The following is a 22,135-nucleotide window of genomic DNA, read 5'->3' as shown; positions in this document are numbered from 1 at the left end:
CCTATCATTTCACCTTGCATTAAATGTTGCATTCCACATTAATGAACACATAATTGGAGTTTCACGCACCAAAAATTATCAAGCATCTTTACGAAAATGTCCGTACCATCCACAATGACCACAATGTGTTCGTCCGAACTCAATTAGTATGCTACCAAGTACCAACCACACTGAAGTACACCGACATTTCAAATAATCTTTTTATACTTTTACACAGTGGAAGGGCATGGTACACTGCACCAATCTGACACTGTTCCAGAAGAGGAACAACTGGTACCTAAATCCTTAATGTTTAGATATATAGCTTTCTGATTTAATAGGAAACTAAGCATTGTAAAAGAATGACAAGCAAAAAAGGGTCACTCATTAACAGATAACTAGTCTTTTAGCATTTTACAATGACAGAATTAACCATCAGTTTGTTTTTCTGCCAAAATTATTTTGTAACATTCTTCTAATAAATTACAGATATTCCTAATAATAAATTAAACGGATTCATTCTTTCTTTATCTTCCCAAAGCCATCACTCTATTACAAATGTTACTGAGGGAGTGTGCTCCAAATCTTCAGAGATGTCGGTGTCTTGGCAAAAACCCAGTGTGGGATGGGTAAGGTTGAATAGTCTTATTGCGATGGTTCAAATTCTGGTGGAGCAGATCTTTTGGTCCAAGATGAGTTGGGTCGCCGTTTGTTTGCAGGTGGCAGGTTCTTGCAAGGCGCGGGCAGCCATTTCTACGAGCTATGGCCATCAAAGAAGGCTTAATGCTATCTATCCAACATGGTTTTCAGCGTGTTCATATTGAGGCAGATGATAAACCAATCACTGACATATTAGCAGGCTACATTGAGCCTCCCTAGTCATTAATTAACATAATTCCGAATGTACTACATTTATTCCACTACTTCCAATCAGTCAATACCACTCATGTCTATTGTGAAGGAAATTCCAATGCCGATTGGCTGGCCAAAATGGTTAATTCAACCAGGGCATCCTTTTTGTGGATGGGCCATTGGCCTGAAGTTTTTGCTTCTTTTTTTAGTGCAGATGCTATGAGCACTATTTATACCCACCTAGTGAATCAATAGATGCTTTCTAGTTTTGTTTCTTGGGAAAAAACTTTATGAAGTAATAAAAATGCTAGATCCACACCTAGTTTGAAATAAATAATAAAAAGTGACATGTTATTTGGTTGTTTTTCAAACAATGATAATTATTTAGCTTGGACTCAGATATGAAATAAATCAAAAGATTAAAATGGGTGGAATAAAGATCGAATAATGTTGCATTTTATTATCATATAATCATTACAAAGGTTAGACTAAAATGGATCTGAGTGTTGGACATTTAAGAAATAACATATATATATAGTGTTGTTGAGATGAGCATGTTGAGGTCGATGTATAGACTATAGAGTTATTAGAAAAGATAGGAAAAAAAATATTTCTATTCGTAAATAATTAGGTATCACTTTGACAAAGGATAAAATAAAGAAGAAGATGGTACGAACAGGACGTGCTCTACAGACTTCCATATACGGTAATTAAAAGAGGTGAAATAATTGCTATTAATGACATGAGAAAAGATAGAGGAAGACTTAAAAAGATTTTAACAGAAACTATAAATAAAATTTTAAATATCTTTAACTTAGTTGAGCATATGACTTTTTGCATATAACTTATTTGAGATTTTATGGCCTTGTTGTAATATAATTATTACAAAGGTACGATCAAATATTCTAAATGTCACATTTCATAGCCCAAGAATAATATTGATTTTTTAAAGGTCAAAAATTGGACAGATCATGTTATAGTAGTATAAATAATGCTAAAGTAGTATAATGAATTAATGATGATTGATAAATTAATTCTAAAATTGTTTTATTTTCTAGAATTATTATAAATGTCTTAAACCATATTAAGATACAAAGCTTGCCATGTTTGACATAGTGTAGCTTTTAGTTCAACCATAACAACAAGCCACAAGCTCACAATGTTGCAATTATTTGGGATTAGCTACACCTTTCTTTTCGCGTCATAGAGATCTATGGAGGGTTGTGTTTCTATTAAATTAAAAGTAATGAATCATTTCTTTGTTTCTAATAAAGTTTTCTTAAATATCCATCTAACTCTCCTCACACCAGAAGTTCTAATGGACTCATTGTGTCTAACCATAGCACATATAGTTCTTCTTTGAATACGTTATCATCTTAAATGGTTTACATTAATAATAACCTCTGTAGTGACATTTTTTATTCTTTGTAGTAATTCTATAATCCACCTTAATGTTCTTATGTAAGCTACACTAATTACCCGACGAAACATTAAGATCCATAAAGCATGACATCTTAGGAGTATCTTTTTTTTCTCTTTATCTAAGAGGTACATGTCAATCACAAGAAACTCCCAAAGTTTCTCTCCACTTTAATCACCTCGTTTGTGCTCCATTTCAGGGTTCGTCGTTATGAGCTGTACCGCTCGATATGGGGGGTATATATCGATCCGACAGGGGACCAGTACATGGATCGCCCTCTACCGAGTGGTACCCATTAGCTACATGACCCCGTATAGAGCGATATGGGATTTGTACCGGTTGGTAACAATCGAAATCCAACTATTACCGATCTGTACCGATCGGTAATGGTCGGATTTCGACTGCTATCGATCAAGGGCTCAAATTGCTCTACTTCAAACTATCAATTTGACCGTTTGAACCATAGGAAAGGGTTTTTAAACCCTTTCATCCGCCACAATCGTTTGCCCAATATGCAAAAGCAAAGGCAAAGGGACAGGCAATATCATTAACCGCACCACTAGAAAGAATCGAGTCGGGCGATAGACACCTTCTCGACCATATTCAACAACCCGCTCGGTCCATAGACATAGTAACGACATGGACAACAGTGCCTCGACTGATGATGGCGGCGATGCTGGCGAGTCAATGGTCTCATAAAATCATTTTTAGGATTGGTTCAACAAACATATCAAATTGATATATAGATACATAGGATCGAGGAACTCGATTCACCACCCGTGAAGTCCCGTCGTTCTTTTTGGTGGTAAAACCAGGTATATCCATCGATTAATTACTTAATTCATTTGAATTTTAAAGTTTAATTTATTTAAAAAATAATCTAACAATTCAAATTATTTCTTTGTAGATAATTCAATATTAATAAAAGATCCAGAACATACCATAAAGTTACTCCACAAAACTCAAAAAAGATATGTGTCACTATTCTTTCCTAATTTAGATTGTTTTTGCTAAAATTATACTAAATTTATATTTATTTCCAAATTAGAAACCCTAACCCAACTTTGTTTTCTATTTTTTGGAATTTTTAGAGTTATTTTCAGCAATTTTATCTTACCATCGATACGCCCAGGCGTACCAACATATTGTCACGACCTTAGCTGGAATTGCCTAAGGCGTGCAGCACACTTGCGGCCAAAGACGCGAACTTAGCTTGCGTTGCCTAAGTCGCGAGTCACTCTTGCGGCAAAGACGCGAACTTAGCTTGCGTTGCCTAAGTCGCGCTTCGCCCTTGCGATCTTGCTCCGCAAGGATCAGCCCACTTTGTAACCTCTCGCAGGTCCCGAAGGACCTGTAAAAGAGAAAGAGAGTTAGATCGAAAGAACGAGCAACGGACAAGTCCCGAAGTCTCGCGAAAAGGAAAGCTTTACAAGCAATTCGTCGAACACCTTGTGTGCACAAGAGAAAAGAGGGAGAGGGGGAAAAACAAGGCTTTCAAGGATGAACGAACAGCTGCAAGCCCACAAACAGCCGCTCACCTGGTCCCGGACGTAACACCAAGTTCCCGTAAAGGTCACGTACGAACTTGCGAAAGAGTGTTCAACGCCCGGTATATAACCGAAGCCCCATCCAGCCATGTGCCACCCGGGGGGTTCCTGGGGTCTGAGCTGGCTGACATTTTGGTGAGCGGAGGCAGCACTCCGCTCACCTCCCGCGGCACGCGAAAACGGAGCCGTTTTGGGCTGTTTTGGGGCTGTTTTGCTCGGTTCGGTGAACGGTCGCTTTGCAACGCTGCAGCTTGTTCGAACTTACATATTTACAAGCAAAATGACCCAAAACCATAAGAAAACATGCTGTCAAGCAGCTGTACATGTGGGTGTGAGCGACGAACGGTTCGTTGAACGGAGTTGTTGCGGGTGCGCGACGACCGTTCGTGACATTCTCCCCCACTTAAACTGTCGACGCCCTCGTCGACGCTTGTTGGTAGTTGTTGATGACTTCTTCTTCATGTCACAGGGCGTCTTCAGGCTCCCAACTGGCTTCAGTTCGGGGAAGCTTTCGCCACTTCACCAAGTACTCTGTCTGCTCCGCTCCGTTGGGTAGCTTTATCTTGCGATCCGCCAGAATGGTTTCCACTCGCTTCTCGTAGGAGGCTGTGATGGGAGGTAGCCGAGTTGGAATACTTCGAGAAGCATCTTGCGGATCCGAATGGTAGGCCTTCAGGTTGCTGGCGTGAAGAACGTTGTGAATTTTGAACCACGCCGGCAGCTGCAACTTGTAAGAAACATTGCCTACTCTGCTGATAATTGGGAAGGGCCCTTCATACTTACGCACCAATCCTTTGTGGACTCTTTTCCTGAAGAATTGGAGTGATGCTGGTTGGAGCTTTACCAACACCAAATGGCCAACTTTGAACTCTTGTGGTCGCCTTCCCAAGTCTGCCCACTTCTTCATCCGTTTTGCTGCCTTCTCCAAGTAAGCCCGCGCAATATCGGCATTTCGATGCCACTCCTTTGCGAAATGGTAGGCTGATGGACTACTCCCAGTATAACCAATTGCCATAGTGTGCGGAGTCGACGGTTGTTGTCCAGTGATAATTTCGAATGGGCTCTTGTTGGATGTAGAGCTCCGCTGCAAGTTGTAGGAGAATTGGGCAATGTCCAACAGCTTCACCCAATCTCGTTGATTGGCACTCACGTAGTGCCGGAGATACTGCTCTAAGAGCGAATTTATTCTTTCAGTCTGACCATCCGTCTGGGGGTGGAGGCTTGTAGAAAAGTATAACTTTGACCCCAACAATTTGAATAGCTCGGTCCAGAATCGTCCCAGGAACCGAGCGTCTCGATCACTAACAATATTGTGTGGGACTCCCCAATACTTCACTACACCCTTCATCATCAGTCTGGCCGCCTCTTCGGCTGAACAGTGTAGGGGAGCAGCAATGAAAGTTGCATACTTTGAAAACCGATCGACCACCACAAGTATCGATCCAAGTCCCCCTACAGGCGGCAAGCTTGATATGAAGTCTAAGGAAATGCTCTCCCGTGGCCTTTCTGGTACAGGCAACGGCTCCAAAAGTCCCACCGGCTTCCGTTGCTCCACCTTGTCTTGTTGGCAAGTAAGGCATGTTCGAACATACTCCTCCACATCAATCCCCATCTTTGGCCAGTAGAAGGCCCTCTCCACGAGAGCCAATGTTCTGTGAATGTCGGGATGTCCAGCCCAAAGGGAATCGTGACACTCTTTTAAGAGTTCACGTCTTAAATTGTCCACTCGGGGAACATAAACTCTATTCCCTTTTGTGTAAACAAGTCCCTCCTGGACCCAAAATCGTCGTGCCTTGCCTTCTTTGATGAGCTGCATCAGGATAACTACCTGGGGATCACTATACAGTCCATCTCTGATTCGAGAAAGGAAGTTGGAATGTAACTGACTTGCTTGGCCTCTGCCCTCCAGTTGTGCAGCATTCACGCACTCCACCTTCCGACTCAGCGCATCGGCCACGACATTCGCCTTCCCGGGCTTGTATTCCATTGCCATATCAAATTCAACCAGGAAGTCCTGCCACCGTGCTTGCTTTGGGGAGAGCTTCTTCTGAGTTTGGAAATAACTCAGGGCGATGTTGTCTGTCCTCAGCACAAATCGCGACCCGAGGAGGTAGTGTCGCCAAACTCGTAGACAGTGGATCACCGCTGTCATCTCCTTCTCATGCACTGGATACCGCCTCTCGGTCTCGTTGAGTTTGCGGCTCTCGTAGGCCACCGGATGACCTTCTTGCATGAGTACTCCACCAATAGCAAAGTCCGAAGCATCTGTATGGACTTCAAAGGGCTCTCCATAGTTTGGCAATTTGAGCACTGGTTCTTCCAGAACAGCAGCCTTCAGATCTTGGAATGCTATCTCACATTTGTCAGACCACTTCCAAGGCTGCTCCTTCTTCAGCAACTCCGTCAGTGGGGTTGCCCGCTTCGAATATCCTGAAATGAAGCGTCGATAGTAGTTGACGAATCCAAGGAAGGATCTCAACTCTGGCACCTTCTTTGGAGTTCGCCATTCCGCAACTGCTTGCACCTTCGACTTGTCCATCCGAATGGAGCCATCACCGATTCGATGCCCCAAGAATAGGATCTCAGTTTGAGCAAAGTAGCATTTCTCCCTTTTTACGAACAAAGTGTTCTCCCTGAGAACCTTGAAAATCGTCCGAAGGTGCTTGACGTGCTCCTCGAGCGTTTGGTTGTAGACGACGATATCGTCCAAGTAGACGACCACGAACTTATCCAAATACTCCTTGAATAGTTGGTTCATGAGAGTACAGAATGTGGCCGGAGCGTTGGTTAAGCCGAAAGGCATCACCAAGAACTCAAACGCTCCATACCTGGTCACACAGGTAGTCTTCGCTTCGTCGCCTTCAGCAATGCGCACCTGCCAATACCCCGACCGAAGGTCGAGTTTTGAGAAATACTTGGCCTTGCCCAGTTGGTCGAACAAGTCCGCGATGAGCGGGATGGGATACTTGTTCTTCACCGTTACTTTGTTGAGGGCTCGATAGTCGACGCATAATCGGAGGCTCCCATCTTGTTTCTTCTGAAAGAGAACTGGAGCTCCGAAAGGTGCTTTTGAGCTGCGGATGAGACCACCGCTTAGCAGTTCACCTAACTGCTTCCTGAGTTCTGCCAACTCTGGCGGGGGCATGCGGTAGGGTGGTCTCGCTGGAGGCTTCACTCCTGGCTCCAGCTCGATACTGTGATCCACGCCTCTGCGTGGTGGAAGAGTCTTCGGCAACTCGGGTGGCATAACGTCTTTGAACTCCTTCAGGACGTTCGCCACCACAGCAGGTTCTTGAATGGCTTCTTCGTTGAGTGGCTCTAGTTTCATAGCAGCCACGAATGTCAGTTCGCCCTTTCGCACCCCTTTCTTCAATTGTAATGCCGAAATATGTTGGGGCTCCTTGGTTCCTCTCCGAGAGACGGGCACCACGCAGGGGTCATCTCCTCCCATCATACATAGGGAGTTTAAGAACGGCATCGGCACCAACTTCGCCGCATGCATAAACTCCATTCCAAGAATCACTTGGAAGTCGTCCAGTGGCACGGCCATCATGTTGGTGTTACCGCTCCAAGTCCCGATTTTGATAGGAACACCCTTCGCCAACCCGGAGATTCGCCTGGCCTCCGAGTTCACCGCCTTCATTCGGCTTGGGCTCTTCTCCAATGTCAACCCAAGTCGCTGTGCTTCGCGATCGGCTATGAAGTTGTGGGTAGCGCCCGTATCCACCATTGCACGGGTCGTTTGGCCATTTAGCTTAATGTCCACATACATTAGCTCGCTGCTTCCTGCTTTTTGTGCCTTCGTCTTCATGTTCTCCCCCACTTGACCCCGCATAGCGTTCAACAGACGCATTGCTCCCATTCGGGGTCCTTGCGACTCCTCATCGTCGCTGCTGGATTCTGAACTGCTCGAACTAAGAGCAACAGATTTGCCCTTGTCCGATCGGGGAGGGTGGATGGAAGCTGTCAAAGCGTTAAGTGCCTGCTTCTGTGGGCACTCCCTTACCATGTGCGGTCCTCCGCACAAGAAGCATCCTCCAGGTTTTGAGGCCTTGCCTTTCGGGTTCGGCCCTTTGTGGGAGCTCTTCTTCTTCTGTTCGCCCCCGAGCTCCTTCCCTCGAGAATGTTTTGGAGGGCGATTGCTTGAAGATTGTTTCCTTCTCGCTGGGTCTTCAGAGGAAACGAAGTCGGTGAGCCTTTCTGCAGCTGCAATTGCCCCGACCACGTCGGTAACATTCCTTCGATTCAGCTCCTGCTGAGCCCATGGTTTCAAACCATCAAGGAAGCTGAACAACTTGTCCTTCTCGGACATGTCCTGGATGTCCAGCATCAGTGCAGAAAACTGCTTTACATAGTCTCGGATGGTGGTACTTTGGCGGAGTTGTCTCAACTTCCTTCTTGCGACGAACTCTGTGTTCTCCGGTAGGAACTGAGTTCTCAACTCCCGCTTCAAGTCTTCCCATGTGTCGACTCGACACCGACCTTGTTGGATCTCCTCCCAACGAGTTCGCCACCAAAGTTTCGCATCTCCATTCAGATACATTGTTGCTATGGAAACTTTAGTATCTTCATAATCGGGCCTCGTAGCTCGGAAGTATTGCTCCATGTCAAACAGAAAGTTCTCGAGCTCCTTGGCATCTCTGGCCCCTCCGTATCCATGGGGCTCAGGTGCCCTCAAATTTTGTGGCGGTGCAACGCGGGTGTTGCCTCCTCCCGCATTTAGCGTTCTTGTAAGCATAGCCACCTTTGCCGTGAGTTCCGCCACAACATCCTGTAAGTGTTGCACGGAGTCTTTGGTGTCATCAGACAGTTGATCGACTAGGGCCTCGACCTTGTCGATCCTAGACTCCGCTTCCTCTTGCGAGCTCTCTACCCCAACAAGTCTTTGTTGGCCATGGTAGAGCTCCTCCATGCTCGCTTCCAGAACATCCAGGCGGGTTTCCGCCGTCGTGAGTCTCTCCTTGTGACTCTTTTTCCCAGTTAGCGCACCAGATTGCGCTTCCTCCGCTCGTGGAGAGTTGCCAACTTCTCGCTCATCCTGTTCGCTGCCGCGATCCTCGTGAGCGGCTCCAACAGCATGAGAGCGAGTGTGCACATGCAGCCCACCTGCGGCTGCTTGGGGCAAGGGTCCGGCTTGCCCCGTCTTGCTTGATTCGCCACGATGCTTTGCCATGGCGAAGTTGCGAAGTTCGTTCGCTGTTCGATCGAAGAGCTTGCCCGCTCTGATACCACAATGTCACGACCTTAGCTGGAATTGCCTAAGGCGTGCGGCACCCTTGCGGCCAAAGACGCGAACTTAGCTTGCGTTGCCTAAGTCGCGCTTCGCCCTTGCGATCTTGCTCCGCAAGGATCAGCCCACTTTGTAACCTCTCGCAGGTCCCGAAGGACCTGTAAAAGAGAAAGAGAGTTAGATCGAAAGAACGAGCAATGGACAAGTCCCGAAGTCTCGCGAAAAGGAAAGCTTTACAAGCAATTCGTCGAACACCTTGTGTGCACAAGAGAAAAGAGGGAGAGGGGGAAAAACAAGGCTTTCAAGGATGAACGAACAGCTGCAAGCCCACAAACAGCCGCTCACCTGGTCCCGGACGTAACACCAAGTTCCCGTAAAGGTCACGTACGAACTTGCGAAAGAGTGTTCAACGCCCGGTATATAACCGAAGCCCCATCCAGCCATGTGCCACCCGGGGGGTTCCTGGGGTCTGAGCTGGCTGACATTTTGGTGAGCGGAGGCAGCACTCCGCTCACCTCCCGCGGCACGCGAAAACGGAGCCGTTTTGGGCTGTTTTGGGGCTGTTTTGCTCGGTTCGGTGAACGGTCGCTTTGCAACGCTGCAGCTTGTTCGAACTTACATATTTACAAGCAAAATGACCCAAAACCATAAGAAAACATGCTGTCAAGCAGCTGTACATGTGGGTGTGAGCGACGAACGATTCGTTGAACGGAGTTGTTGCGGGTGCGCGACGACCGTTCGTGACAATATGGTACATTGGTACACCTCCGTACGTACCATACCGACGGTTGGTCAGTACATCAGTACGAACTGATAAGACGAACCTTGCTCTATTTTATTTTTGTTAAAATTTGTTTTTGAGAAACAAATACTCCATAATATCATAAACTTTGGACTCTTATCTACCTATTACTACAGTTTCCAATTGTCCATATTACACACTACACTAGAAAGATAAGTTTGCATCAATTGATTCTTTGTTCACGTCACATATCAGCTACATCTATTATATTGATAAATTTTAATAAAATGAATATATCTACTAGTTCTATTATGAAAAAAAATAATATTTCCAGAATATACATCTATCTATACAAGTTTAGAATAATAAATTAAATGCAATGATAAATCATTATAAATTGCTGTAGAATTACTTCAATTTAATATGGAGTTCAAAATCTCTTCTAGCTATTAATTGATCGTTCACAGCTGCTCCAGATATAAATATGGCAATAATGATTTTTGCCCAGTTTATTGCTATGTCCTATGATCTGAATCTAAGATGTCATCTGTGCAGCATGGTGCCATGTTGGTCAACGGTTAGCATATCACACAGTCAATATAATGCCTATGCCATTGTACAAACATGGTACGACTTTTTGCACTTGTTTAGATAACAAAAGCATAATATACAAGGCCATAAGATCAAATGAACATATAAAAGCAAAAGTGGAGAGTGCATAAATATTCACGCAAACCTTTATCACTCATTCCATGGTCTGCTGTAAAAATATAAGCCGTCTGATTGTCATTGAAATAGTTTTCCAAGAGATTGTAGACATCTTCTGCAATTTTATCAACGACCTTAACGTTGCTTAGATAAATGGATGAGTAAGGCCGGTGTGCATGGCCATTTGTATCACAACCAAGTAAATGCAAGAATATGACCAATTTATCCTGTAGGAGCAGCTGCCTTAATTTAGGATCATTGCGAGACCTATTCAGAAGGCTGTGAAATTGATCAAATGACCACTGATCAAGGAAGGATGCATCTGCAACAGAACTCAAAAAGAATTATAAACATTGTTCTTGTATGCTAAGCAACTTGATATAAATTGGCTATCACATAAAGATATTAACGATCTCTCACGGTTGGAACAATAACAAGAATTTCTGATCAATTAGACAAAACAACCTGCACACTTACATGATTAAAGTACTAAAATGTTGTAACTTAAGATGAAGTTAATTAGATGGCATCAAAATTAGTAACTTCATCAGATCTACATCATTCAAATCCATTGCTTAACTCAACCTACATGCCAAGGCTTTGAGTCACAGAAAGTAACATTTATTGGTAAACCCATAAAACATCTGACCTTTCTGGAACATGCGTAGCAGGACTCAAGACCCTCATGCATTTAGAATTCAACTCAATGCAAAGGGCTCCCAACAATGAGAATCTCAGAAGGGTCAGATTTTTGTGGTTTTACCAATAAATGCAGAAAAGTAACTTGCTATTGGATGCAACCAGTAAAGACAACATGAGATTGCCCAGTCCACATTCCAATCGATCATCAGACTGGTAAATACCAATCTATACAGATTGGTAGAGTCAAAATTAAAATCCTTAACTCAACTTACTATTGGGCAATGTATGTAAAGCACAAATCATATTGTACCATATTTTGCAACCAGCATGACTAGGGTTCAAATCATAGAAACAGTCATTCCGCATGCAAGGGTCAGAGTTACATTGAACCTGCCTAGGGCACAATGAAATGCACTCTTTATCTTGTTGATCAGGCAAAAGACACATCAATCTAACCTCCATATCTTTTATTGTAAGACAATTCACTAATTCAATTTCTCTTCTTACTTCCCATCTTATTTTATCTTTTTTTGTTCTTTTGTTGTTCAAGTATATTAATATTATATTTATATTTTGATCAAGGTTTGTAATTTCATACCGAACCAGAGTATCGAACTCAGCTTGGTATAGTACAATACAAGTATACTGAGCGGTACGTTCTAACATACCACTCGGTGTGTGTGTGTGTGTGTGTGTGTGTGTGTGTGTGTGTGTGTGTGTGTGTGTTATATATAATAAATTTAAAAAACGGGGCGGCGTTGCCTCGTTTCTTCCGCCCGCGTGGGGAGAAGAAACGTTGCCTCATTTCGTCGTGAGGTTTCTTCTCCCAGCGAAAAAAAAAGTGATGTCGTGCCTCATTTCTTCTGCTCGGTTTATTTTCCCCACGAAGCTTCTCCCTGCACGGATGAGAAGTCACCGACAACACTGAGCTCTCGTCGCCTCAAATGAGGAGGAGGCGACATCTCATCTGCCACGTCCAACGAGGGAGGGCAGCGACGGATCGGGATTATCGAGGGAGGGCGACGCCATATCTCCAAGTTCTCCCTTTTCTTCTCCCTCTTCTTCCTTCTACCTCGGCTAATACCGCCTGATAGCGGGCGGTGACGGTCGCTACTGAGCGGCGACAGTCGAAATCAATCGTCACCGACCGATTTCATGTGGTAACGGCACGGAAACAGCCCCAATCAATGGTACCGCCTGGTAGCGGGCGATCTGTGTACTGATCTACTGGCGGATCGGTACGTATCGCTCGATACAGGCGGTATCATTCGAAATTAAAATCCTTGGTTTTGACATCTTATTCAGTCATTTTATTTTCTTCATAGTCCTTTGTTGCTTCTTTTCAGTCAATACTTCCTCCCTCTTGATCTTGCTCTTTATTCTTAATCAATAGCTTGACCCTCTAACAACCATTCTATGGGATCAGTCAACATACACCAACTTTTCATCTTACAAGCAGTTTGAAATTTGATGACCAAACCAAATTTATGGATCAACAACCAACACACTTGTACAAAAGAAACCTCTACATAAAGATGTACCTTTAAAGTAATTATTAGAACATAACAAAAGTATGCTTATGAGATTTCCCATCTTTTGATTGATCTATCAAAAGTTCCAAGCAAATTCAACATTATCAAGCATGCATTTAGCATAATGAATCATGCATTTTAAAATTTTCTTAGTAAAATATTAACATTTAAAGAATGGAACTGCAACAAGTTTCCATGAGACAATAGAAGCTACTCGTCTTAAAAGGCAAAGTGACTCCAATGAGATCACCCAATCTGGGAGTTTATAGTTCTTTACTACCAAGTAAAAAAGTTATATGAATTCTCTTTGATTATACTGTAAAATTGCTACACCCCTATGATACTACAAGCATTTAAGGAGATGGGATGACATAAACAGAAGTAGTGACCTAACAGCAATCACTAGGCCTTCAGCATCTTCGCCACATTGTTAGGTCTACTCCAACAGATTATATATCAGGTCTTACAAGCAAAAAACTCTATGGGCCACTGAGTGCATTAATATTTGTAATATGTTTACCTTAGAATCTCAGATTACTCCAACTTTTTGTTGCTTCTGAGCTACATGTTATATTCTAATAGAGGAATTAGGACTTGAAAGGCTAGGTATAACACCCAAAGCACTTGAACAGGACAGTTGGACAGTTGGACTTGTATATACGGAATTAATAGCTTACTACTAAGAATTGGGGTGCACTTTGGACCAAGGTTTGCCGTACCGGACTGTACCGCCCGGTACGGGCGGTACGTACCGGTCCGACAGGCTAACGGTACGCGGACCGCCCTGTACCGGTCCGCCCGTACCGAGCACTGTAGCAGTGCACTGTAGCACTGTAGCACTGCTACAGTGCTTGGTACACCTGGGTGTACCGAACGGTATACCGTACCGTACCGGTACCGAGCCCGGGTTGAAACGCCGGTACGGTACGGTACGGCGAACCTTGCTTTGGACCATGTTGTTAAGGCTATCACATGCAAACTGTTGTGCTAATAGGTCAGTTGGGATCAAAATCTTAAATATTTTGGCATAAAAGATGAATAACTTCCATTTTAAATCAAGATTGTTACATTAACCAATAAGATGCTCAGATTTAAAATGCTTAATATTAAAGCTGTAAAACCTAAAAATTTGATCATTTTAGCATAAAAATGCGGAAGAAAGCTGCATGTGTTAATTCAGAAATTCAAAAGGGCTAGAGTAAGAGTAAGATTCTACTTAAGTTAATGTCAGTTGTCCTAACCCGAAGCAAAGTCCTCATATTCATGAGGATATGTGGCCCAGGTGCTGTGAGGCACACTTCGGCAGAATATAGGAATGATATCAGGACTCCCAAAAGCAAAGGTATGGCGACTTCGGTTGAAAACCGAATCAAACTCAACAGGATTAGCTTTCCACCCTGCAAAACAGGACAAAATATACACCTAAGAGAATATTACAAGGACATTCTGTATTACACATAACGTAAGTGATTAACATAAAACATTCGATCAGGTGTTCCAAGTCTAGTATTGAGAAACTACACAAGCAACAAAATCTTTTAAGTGTATGCAGTAATACTAACAGAAGATAGCTCTTTATCTAACAAACAAACAGAACACCACTCCTATCTTAAAATTGTTTTAGCAAGAAGCTTGTCAGGTTCAAACCGGATAAACTGACTTTAATCCTAGGATAATGACTGATGACCAAATGTAAACCACAGAAAATAACTTCAACAACAACCAGCCAAAATGTCTCAGCCATTTGGGATGGGCTACATGGATCTTCCTAGGCCTGATCTTTAAAATAACATCGCTCGTCAAAATAAGAGCAAGCAAATCTCTTTTTGTTATCTCTATAAAAATGAAATTACCATAAATTTATCATAGCTGAGGATATCTGACATATGAAACTAATTGTAGCTGCTGGGTATCTGTATATGAAATTTATACAGCTAGAACCTCCTTGATTCAACTTGAGAGAGGAGCGCATAAAACACAAATTTTTTTTGTCATATTTAAAAAAGATGCTATATTATCTTAGTCTAAACTTGTTTTATCCATTAAAAAAATGTTCCATTTCAGCTTTCTAGTACTCCTTTATCTAATCCATAATTGATTGATTACAACCTTTCTAGGTTCTAGAACATCTTCAAACCAATAGGTTAACCCACATTTTTATAGTTGTGGCGTCAAAATCTAGATATCAAAGAGGTCAAAGATAAACTAAGGAAGTCCTACATTTGGCAGTGATGCAAAAAAGTTAAATCTTGAGTGACTATGCAAAAAAGATTATCTTGAGGGACCTTTCGAGTCAACTAGGTAACAATTTATCATAACTCATGGCAATTAAAACTTAAACTTCTTACCCGATAGTGGTGCATACCTAATAGGAGAGTCAAAAGATTATCCAAGAATATTTTGTCACAAAGTATCCAAGAAGATTATACATGCGCAGAAGCTACAAAGACCTCTCAGTGGCTGATAACTATTCAAGGCACAAAGCTCTAAGTCTGAACTCAATGGTTCATTTCAAGACTTGGACCACCACCGTAATTTGTATGGTGGTCAAGATAGACAAATAAAGCTAGTCAAGATATAGCAAAATTATGCAGCATCATTTGTTATACTTGTGCATTTAATTGCCGCGGATGCTTTAAAATATCATCTTCCACTGACTTTTTCTGCTACTCTGCTTCAACAGCAAAAAATAATTTTATAAGCACTTATTCTATGCTCCATTAATACACCAAAGAATTTTGTGGCTGACTATCCACTGCAAAACATGATTAAGAAAGACCCATCACTGTGCTATGTATCACATGAATGCACTGAATTGTTCACCCTAGAAGCAAAAGCTGGGTGATCAATAGTTCTATTTAGGTTGTTCAAGATTCAGATGCTTAGGATAATGGTAATGTCCAGCTTAATGGAATTATGTCCAGAGTTCTAAGGCCATCAAAACAACAACAAAAAAACCACATATCATTTTCTAGCTCGAAAAACGTAATAAACCCTATCAAGAACATGTCACACCTTTTGTGACTGCACTCGGGTCCTCGTAGAACCCAGCAATGATGGAAACGTGCCCAGGCCTCGACTCCGTCGGAGGACGGGCATGCGAGATTCCCCAGCGCCCCTTCTCCTTTATCACGCTCCTTAGAAACGGCGCCCTGAACCGTCCATCCGAATCTGGCTCAAAGAACTTGTCCGCACGCAATCCATCAGCTGGAACAAAGCTCAAGATCCAAACCCCAATCGGGAATCAATAAGAACGATGGCAGACATCGTCACCACGATCCAGAAATGAGAGGAGGGCGCCCGCACCTACGAGGAGGACGAGGCGCTTGGCGGGCGGGGAAAAGCGCTGGGGGACGGGATCCATGCCGTGGACAATGGGGGTTTTGAAGTAGATGTCGAAGATGCTAAGCATGTAGACAGCGTGGAGCACGATCCCCAGGCCCACCAGCCACCGTTCCCTCCGCTTCACCTCCTGCTGCCACCACCGCCCACCGATCTGACGGGCAGCCGCCGGATGGCCGTATCCCCAGGAGGATCTGCCCCCTCCCAATATCCCACCTCCGGCCATAGTCTTGCTTCTGGCGAACCAGTAACTCACTCTCTTCGAAGGGGAAAGGAGTTAGGAAAACTGGAACGGCAGAACAACGGGCTAATTCCCCTCCTTAATTAATTTTAGCATTCGCACCTTTATCATTTTTAATATTAATATTTATATTTTCTATAATTATTAAGAAAATTAGAATTTGATGTTCTAAATAAATAAATAAAATAATCGAATTGCTTGAATTATTCATATTGAAATGAATCGATTAGTCAATGATGTTCGAGCATGTACTTTGTTTTTTTTAATATTTATTTATTTTCTATTGGTCTCTATGGATGGATGACAAGTTGGTTAGAGCACTTATGTGTCTTGAGCTTATATACATTCAGTTAATATCAATCTGGTAACTATATTTGATAGTCGCGAAATATTTTCTCAATCTAAATATTTAAATTTATTTTATCATAATAATATTAATTTTATCAATAAAAAAATATAATTTTAATATTTCAATTATAATGACGTACGACGATGATGTTATTGGAAAAAGAACGATATTTTATTTAAATAAAAATAATTAAAAATAAAACCTCTTATATCAATAATAGAAGATAGAAAAGAGAAAAAAAAGATAATAAAAAAATTGGATAACTACCTAACTCTTCTAGCTCAAGAAAATAATTCTTTCGATAATTGGAAAATTCTATTAGTATTTTTTGAAGGTCCGAGTGCAAGAGAAAAAATAATAATACATGTAATCACATTAAGGCTAATCAAATAAATTAACTTTTTAGATTTGCATTATCAAACATCTTTCTTTTTCATTAATTGATTGTTTTCCTTTCTTTTAGGCAATTGACATAATAAATCAAGAAAAAATAAGAAATATTTTAGATGTTGTCAGTGCCAAATTTTCAAAAGAAAAATCTTAAACTAATACAAACTTTATTTAAGAAAAAAAATTATAATGGTCCCAAATCAAGGTGCCTAAGCAATCTTCTCCTCACTTGTCTTCTTTCACCATTTGATTCTTGTCAAATACCACATTGTAATGTTCTAATTAAATAAGGATATTTTTGGCATATATATGTCAAGCATGATTTCATAAATATAGAAAATATGAGCAAAGAGAATGTTAGGAATGTAAAAAATATTCATGGAAAACTCAGTTCTATTTTTATAAGAATATAATCATAATATTTGATGCACGATTGATTATATTTTTATTGGATGAGTTGTTATTCTTTTCGAATCAGCATAAAACTTATACGTCAAAGAATCGAACTAATTTCAATCATGCGTAAAAACCCAATGAAATAAAACGGAGAATTACTCGTTACTTTTATGGGTGTTAGGAATCTGCGTAGCGAGGAACACATAAAAAGATTAAAGATTGCCGCGATTCTTTGAATCCTGTCCGGTCCAATTCCAAATTCTTGATGGCGGAGGAAGAGCGGGAGGAAGCAACGACGGCCAAGGAAGCGGCGGAGGCGTTCACGGCCTATGAGATGCTGGCGGCCGAAGCTTTGGTAATTCTAAGTCAAAGCGGCGCCACGGTGTCGACCTCGGAGGCGCGGAATACGCCTCCTCCATTGCCTGCAGAAACGTAATCCGCTTTCTCTTTTCTTGAATCAACTGTTCCTGTGATCGATGTGCTTTTTGGTGTGGGTTAGCAGATCGACTCCCGCGAGCAACAAGAAGCGAAGGAAGAGGAAACAGCGAGTCATGGCCTATGTTCCCGTCGACGTCGTCGAGTTGATCTTGATGCGTATGAACCCCAAAGACGCCGTGCGCCTCGGCACATCGTGCAAGGATTGGACAGCCGCGGCCGCGCGAGTCGACCCGACCAAGCGGAAAGCCCCGTGGCTGCTCGTCCAGACGAATTCCAATACCACCTGCGCCCTGCAGAGTGTGACGGACCCGAAACTCTCGTTCAAGATCAGAATCCATGGTTTTGTGCTTCGACATTACCACTTCGGTGGTTCCTGGAACGGTTGGCTGGTGCTGCAGCCCAACCGGCGCGGTCAGATATCATTATTGAACCCCTTCTCTCGCGCACGGTGGGACCTCCCTATCCTCCCTCGCGGCGGCCTTCCGTCACGCTCGCTCTTTTATATGTCTTCGGCTCCGACGACCTCCGGCTGCGTCCTCTTCGTGCGCAAACTTACAACGCTCTACGTTTGGAGTCCGGGGCACGAGTTTTGGACCGCAGAACATGTGGAAGCCACAGAATTTAATTCGATTGTAAGCGTGCAAGGGCAATTCTACGCGATGAACAAAGAGGGGAGGTTGATAAGTTTCCGAGTATTCCCACTCCAGATCAAGGAGCTCCATGTGTGCCGACCTCCCGTGTATAATTGTTCCCGCCAAGAGCGGTTCTTGGTTGAATCTTGCGGGGAGATACTGTACGTGGTGATAGCGGAACATGAGTCCACAGAGATGAGCGTGTTCCGGCTGGATTTGAGGAACAGGGCGTGGGTGAAGACGACGAGGTTGGGAGATCGAGCGCTCTTCCTGCACTGGAAACAGGGGATCTCGGTGTCTGCTGGTGAAACCGGGTGCAAAGGTAACTGTGTCTACTACAGCAGTCGATACGACTCTTGTAATGTTTGGGCGGTTTATGATTTGGAGAAACAAAGCTTCACCCGTTTTCCGAGAAGACATTGCCCACATCGATCCGTCCATGACAACGTGTGGATCACTCCGGAGAATTGAGTTGGAAGTAAGAGTTCTTTCTATCAGAAAGTTTGACGCCAGTTCTTCTTGGTGACTTGACTGCTCAGAGCAGATTAAACTCTCTGAAAACGATTGATATTTTTTTGGACTCTTTCATATCTTGTCCTAGAAAAGATTTACGTTTATAATAATAATAATAATAATAATAATAATAATAATAATAATATATCCCTCTCAAACCTTAAAACAAAAGCAAATTTAAAACATAATCAATTATTAGCTAGCCTGGTGATGTATTGATGCTCTGTACCAATTTATCCGGTGTCTTTTTTCCTTTTTTTTTTGGTCCTCCGTGGATATTCTCTTTCCCGAATGGAGCAGAAATAATTCTATCGATGAGGTCTAATACTTCCTCTCGGTGTACTACTAAACATGCCAACAAGTAACATCGCGTTAAATGAATGAACTAAATGAACCATCATCGCATTGCAAGATACGGTCCAAAGCCTTGGATGCATATAGTGACATCAACGATCGCGCTTCTTGTCGAAAAGATTTCGACTCCTGCCGTGGAGTCCACCCAAAACAAATTAAACATATTAGCCGTCAAGAGGCTCACGAAAACAGACCAAGTTGCAGCGAAGGAAGAGCGGATGGGAGGGTCGATGGAGGCCCAAGCCTTGGCAGCGAGCACCATCGACGACATACTGGCCGACGAAGCCTTCGCATGGCTCGCCTACACGCTGGCCGCCGGCATGAAGCCGACCTCGGAGCCCATGGATCAGCCTGATCTCCCCCTTCTTCTCGATCGCCGATGCCACAATCCTCCTCGTCGACCCCGAGATGAGTAATCCTCCTCCTCGCCTTCTCTCAATCGTGTAGCTTCGTTTCTGCAACCGTAACCAACGTCTGAGGTGCGTGCGGATGAGCAGATCGACTCCCGCGACCGATAAGAAGCGCAGGAAGAGAAGAGGAGGGAGAGGCAATTCCGTCAACGGGTATGTTCCCGTCCACCTGGTGGAGTCGATCTTGATGCGCATGAATCCCAAAGACGCCGTGCGCCTCAGCACGGTGTGCAAGGATTGGAGAGCGACGGCGGCGCGATACGACCCGACCATGAGCACCACACCATGGCTGCTCACCATGACGCTGTCCAACACCACCTGCCGCCTGCAGAGCGTGGTGGACAAGGAAGTCTCGTTCAAGATCAAACTCCACGGCTTCCAACTCCGGAAAACCTACTGCTGTGGCTCGTGGCACGGTTGGCTGGTGCTGCAGGCCAACCGGGATGACCCGATCTCTCTACTGAATCCCTTCTCGCGGGCGCGGTTGGACCTTCCTGCCGGGGGGCCTGCGTCCGGCTTGTTCCTCTACATGTCGTCGGCTCCGACGATCCCTGGCTGCGTCCTATTCGCACGCGATCGTCGAGATCTCTACGTTTGGAGGCCGGGACACGAGACTTGGACAGTAGAAAACGTCGACCTCGGGGACTTCGACTCAATCGTCAGCTTCGAAGGGCAGTTCTACGCTTTGAACGACAACGGAAGCTTGCTAAGCTTCGAGGTGTTTCCTCTCCGGCTCACCAAGCTCGATGTGCCACCTCCCATCAACGATATCTTCGGCAATCGTCGCTTCTTGGTTGAATCCTGCGGGGAGCTACTGTTTGTGGGCATGGCGAGGCATCACTCCTCGAGCATCTGCGTGCTCCGTCTCGATCTAAAGAACAAGGCTTGGGTGAAGATGGAGAAGCTGGGTGATCAAGCACTCTTCCTGAACCGTAAACAAGCGATCTCGGTGTCGGCTGTTGAAGCCGGGTGTGATGGCGACCGAATCTATTTCAGTAATCCTTGCGACGATGACGTTATTTGGCGTGTTTGCAACATGGAGAGTCCTAGACTCGACTCGTTTCCAAGAACAGGTCGCCGACACAGGAGGTTTCGCGACCAGGTTTGGATCACTCCCAGCTTGAGCTGAGAGCCGAAAAGGTTTGTTGCGGGTCTGATGTAGGTTTTGGATCACTCACAGCTTAGCTTGAACTGAGAACAGAAAAGGTTTACTGCAGATCTGATGTAAACCTTCGTTGCATCTGGAAATTCGTAGAGTTTTTTTGTTTTCCTTTTAGAGGGAAAATGAAAGAAAATTAAGGCCTTTTCTGTTCGGATTAATCGGCGAGGGAATCTGTTTGCTTTTGATGTTATAGACAAAAAGTGTTATAATCTATTCTTTTTTATATTTTAGTGGTCAACCCAAGATGACAAAATTGATCTAACCCGGTCCACCATTTTTATAATCATTGCCAACTCGGTGATTTGGTCGGAGGTGAGTCTTGCAAAACTTGCACCGGGGAAGTAGGCACTAGAGAGACACTCTTTATCTATCATATTCATTCCGGAACTATTATCGATTGCAAAAAGATTAAATGTGTCGATGAGGAGTCTCTACATTAGACGCTATGCCGAAGTGGTATCCCTAGTCGTCATATGGAATCTTGTGAAGAAGTGGCCAAAACTATGGATAAACTTCACGGATTCGACTTTGATTTAGCTTTTAAATAAACACTTTCATCTAGCTTTAACTTAATTCATATAGCCAAGTGGTAGATGCTGTCATCTTCCTCTCTCTCTCTCTCTCTCTCTCTCTCTCAAACAAACAAATAGAACCAACTTTGTAACAAAAACAACCAGGTGGGGTCCCGCTGATGGTGGTCGCCACGGCGGCTTCTGCCACTGCTGGCCGTCACCGATGCCACAGGTGTCGACCCAATGGCTGGTCGTCAAAACGACAGAAGGGCCTTCCGATGGTCAAAACACAAACCAAAGGCAGATGGTGATCGGTCAGTCGATCTCATTCCTGAATGCATGTGTCCATTTGTTCAGCCTAACGTGAGTTTTATCATCTCACAGCTCTATCACTTTGATTTAATCCTAGATCAAAATTAAAAGAGTACGGGGCTATAATTTTTAGTGCATAGGATAGGCGGTAACAAAAAAAAAAAAAAAAAAAAATAGAAATCCAAAAAAAAAAAGAAAGTAAAGAAAATAATGACAACACAGATATACTGTTGTCAATCATCCAACGGTGTCCTCATCTTATGTTAAATCAAATATACAATAGATTCTGTGATTACTTGAGAGAATTATGAAGGATTTAAAATTTTATGTAAAGTGACGTGATACTTATATCCTTCTTACTCTTTTATTAAGAATATTCTTTTTATGTTGCAGACTCCTTTAAGTCGAAAATTGATATATGTGCCGTAGTTA

General features: G+C 43.3%; 3 protein-coding genes across 4 annotated transcripts in view; 2 read left to right on the top strand and 1 right to left on the bottom strand.

Moving 5' to 3' along the window:
- LOC135651918 (GPI ethanolamine phosphate transferase 1-like) overlaps positions 1 to 16,300 on the bottom strand; it is a 37,854-nt gene extending 21,554 nt beyond the window's left edge. For both annotated transcript variants that reach the window (XM_065172549.1, XM_065172550.1), the window contains exons 1-4: positions 15,959 to 16,300; positions 15,668 to 15,859; positions 13,894 to 14,049; positions 10,507 to 10,800 (exon numbers count right to left, since the gene is read on the bottom strand). In XM_065172549.1, the coding sequence (XP_065028621.1) occupies positions 10,507 to 10,800; positions 13,894 to 14,049; positions 15,668 to 15,859; positions 15,959 to 16,220 (904 nt within the window). In that variant the 5' untranslated portion in view covers positions 16,221 to 16,300. The remainder of the gene's footprint in view (positions 1 to 10,506; positions 10,801 to 13,893; positions 14,050 to 15,667; positions 15,860 to 15,958) is intronic.
- A 1,335-nt stretch (positions 16,301 to 17,635) lies between these two features.
- LOC135651485 (F-box/kelch-repeat protein At1g57790-like) lies at positions 17,636 to 18,911 on the top strand. Its single transcript, XM_065171555.1, has 2 exons — positions 17,636 to 17,802; positions 17,873 to 18,911. The coding sequence occupies exons 1-2, from the start codon at positions 17,636 to 17,638 to the stop codon at positions 18,909 to 18,911; spliced, it is 1,206 nt and encodes a 401-aa protein (XP_065027627.1).
- A 477-nt stretch (positions 18,912 to 19,388) lies between these two features.
- Positions 19,389 to 21,102, top strand: LOC135651038 (F-box/kelch-repeat protein At1g57790-like). Its single transcript, XM_065170821.1, has 2 exons — positions 19,389 to 19,719; positions 19,805 to 21,102. Exons 1-2 carry the CDS (start codon positions 19,526 to 19,528, stop codon positions 20,844 to 20,846), a joined length of 1,236 nt encoding a protein of 411 aa, XP_065026893.1. The 5' UTR covers positions 19,389 to 19,525; the 3' UTR covers positions 20,847 to 21,102.
- Positions 21,103 to 22,135: the final 1,033 nt, after the last annotated feature.

The sequence above is a fragment of the Musa acuminata genome, chromosome BXJ3-10 (assembly GCF_036884655.1).
Source record: "Musa acuminata AAA Group cultivar baxijiao chromosome BXJ3-10, Cavendish_Baxijiao_AAA, whole genome shotgun sequence".
Classification (NCBI taxonomy): Eukaryota; Viridiplantae; Streptophyta; class Magnoliopsida; order Zingiberales; family Musaceae; genus Musa; species Musa acuminata.
Note: the sequence above shows the minus strand (reverse complement) of the source record. Positions and strands in the feature narration are given on the sequence as shown.

Excerpts from the sequence above, each read along its gene's own strand:
- LOC135651485 (XM_065171555.1), top strand. The coding sequence starts at position 17,636 with ATGGCGGAGGAAGAGCGGGAGGAAGCAACGACGGCCAAGGAAGCGGCG. Across the intron at positions 17,803-17,872 it reads CCTCCATTGCCTGCAGAAAC|ATCGACTCCCGCGAGCAACA; the intron begins GTAATCCGCTTT and ends GTGGGTTAGCAG.
- LOC135651038 (XM_065170821.1), top strand. The coding sequence starts at position 19,526 with ATGGGAGGGTCGATGGAGGCCCAAGCCTTGGCAGCGAGCACCATCGAC. Across the intron at positions 19,720-19,804 it reads CCTCGTCGACCCCGAGATGA|ATCGACTCCCGCGACCGATA; the intron begins GTAATCCTCCTC and ends GCGGATGAGCAG.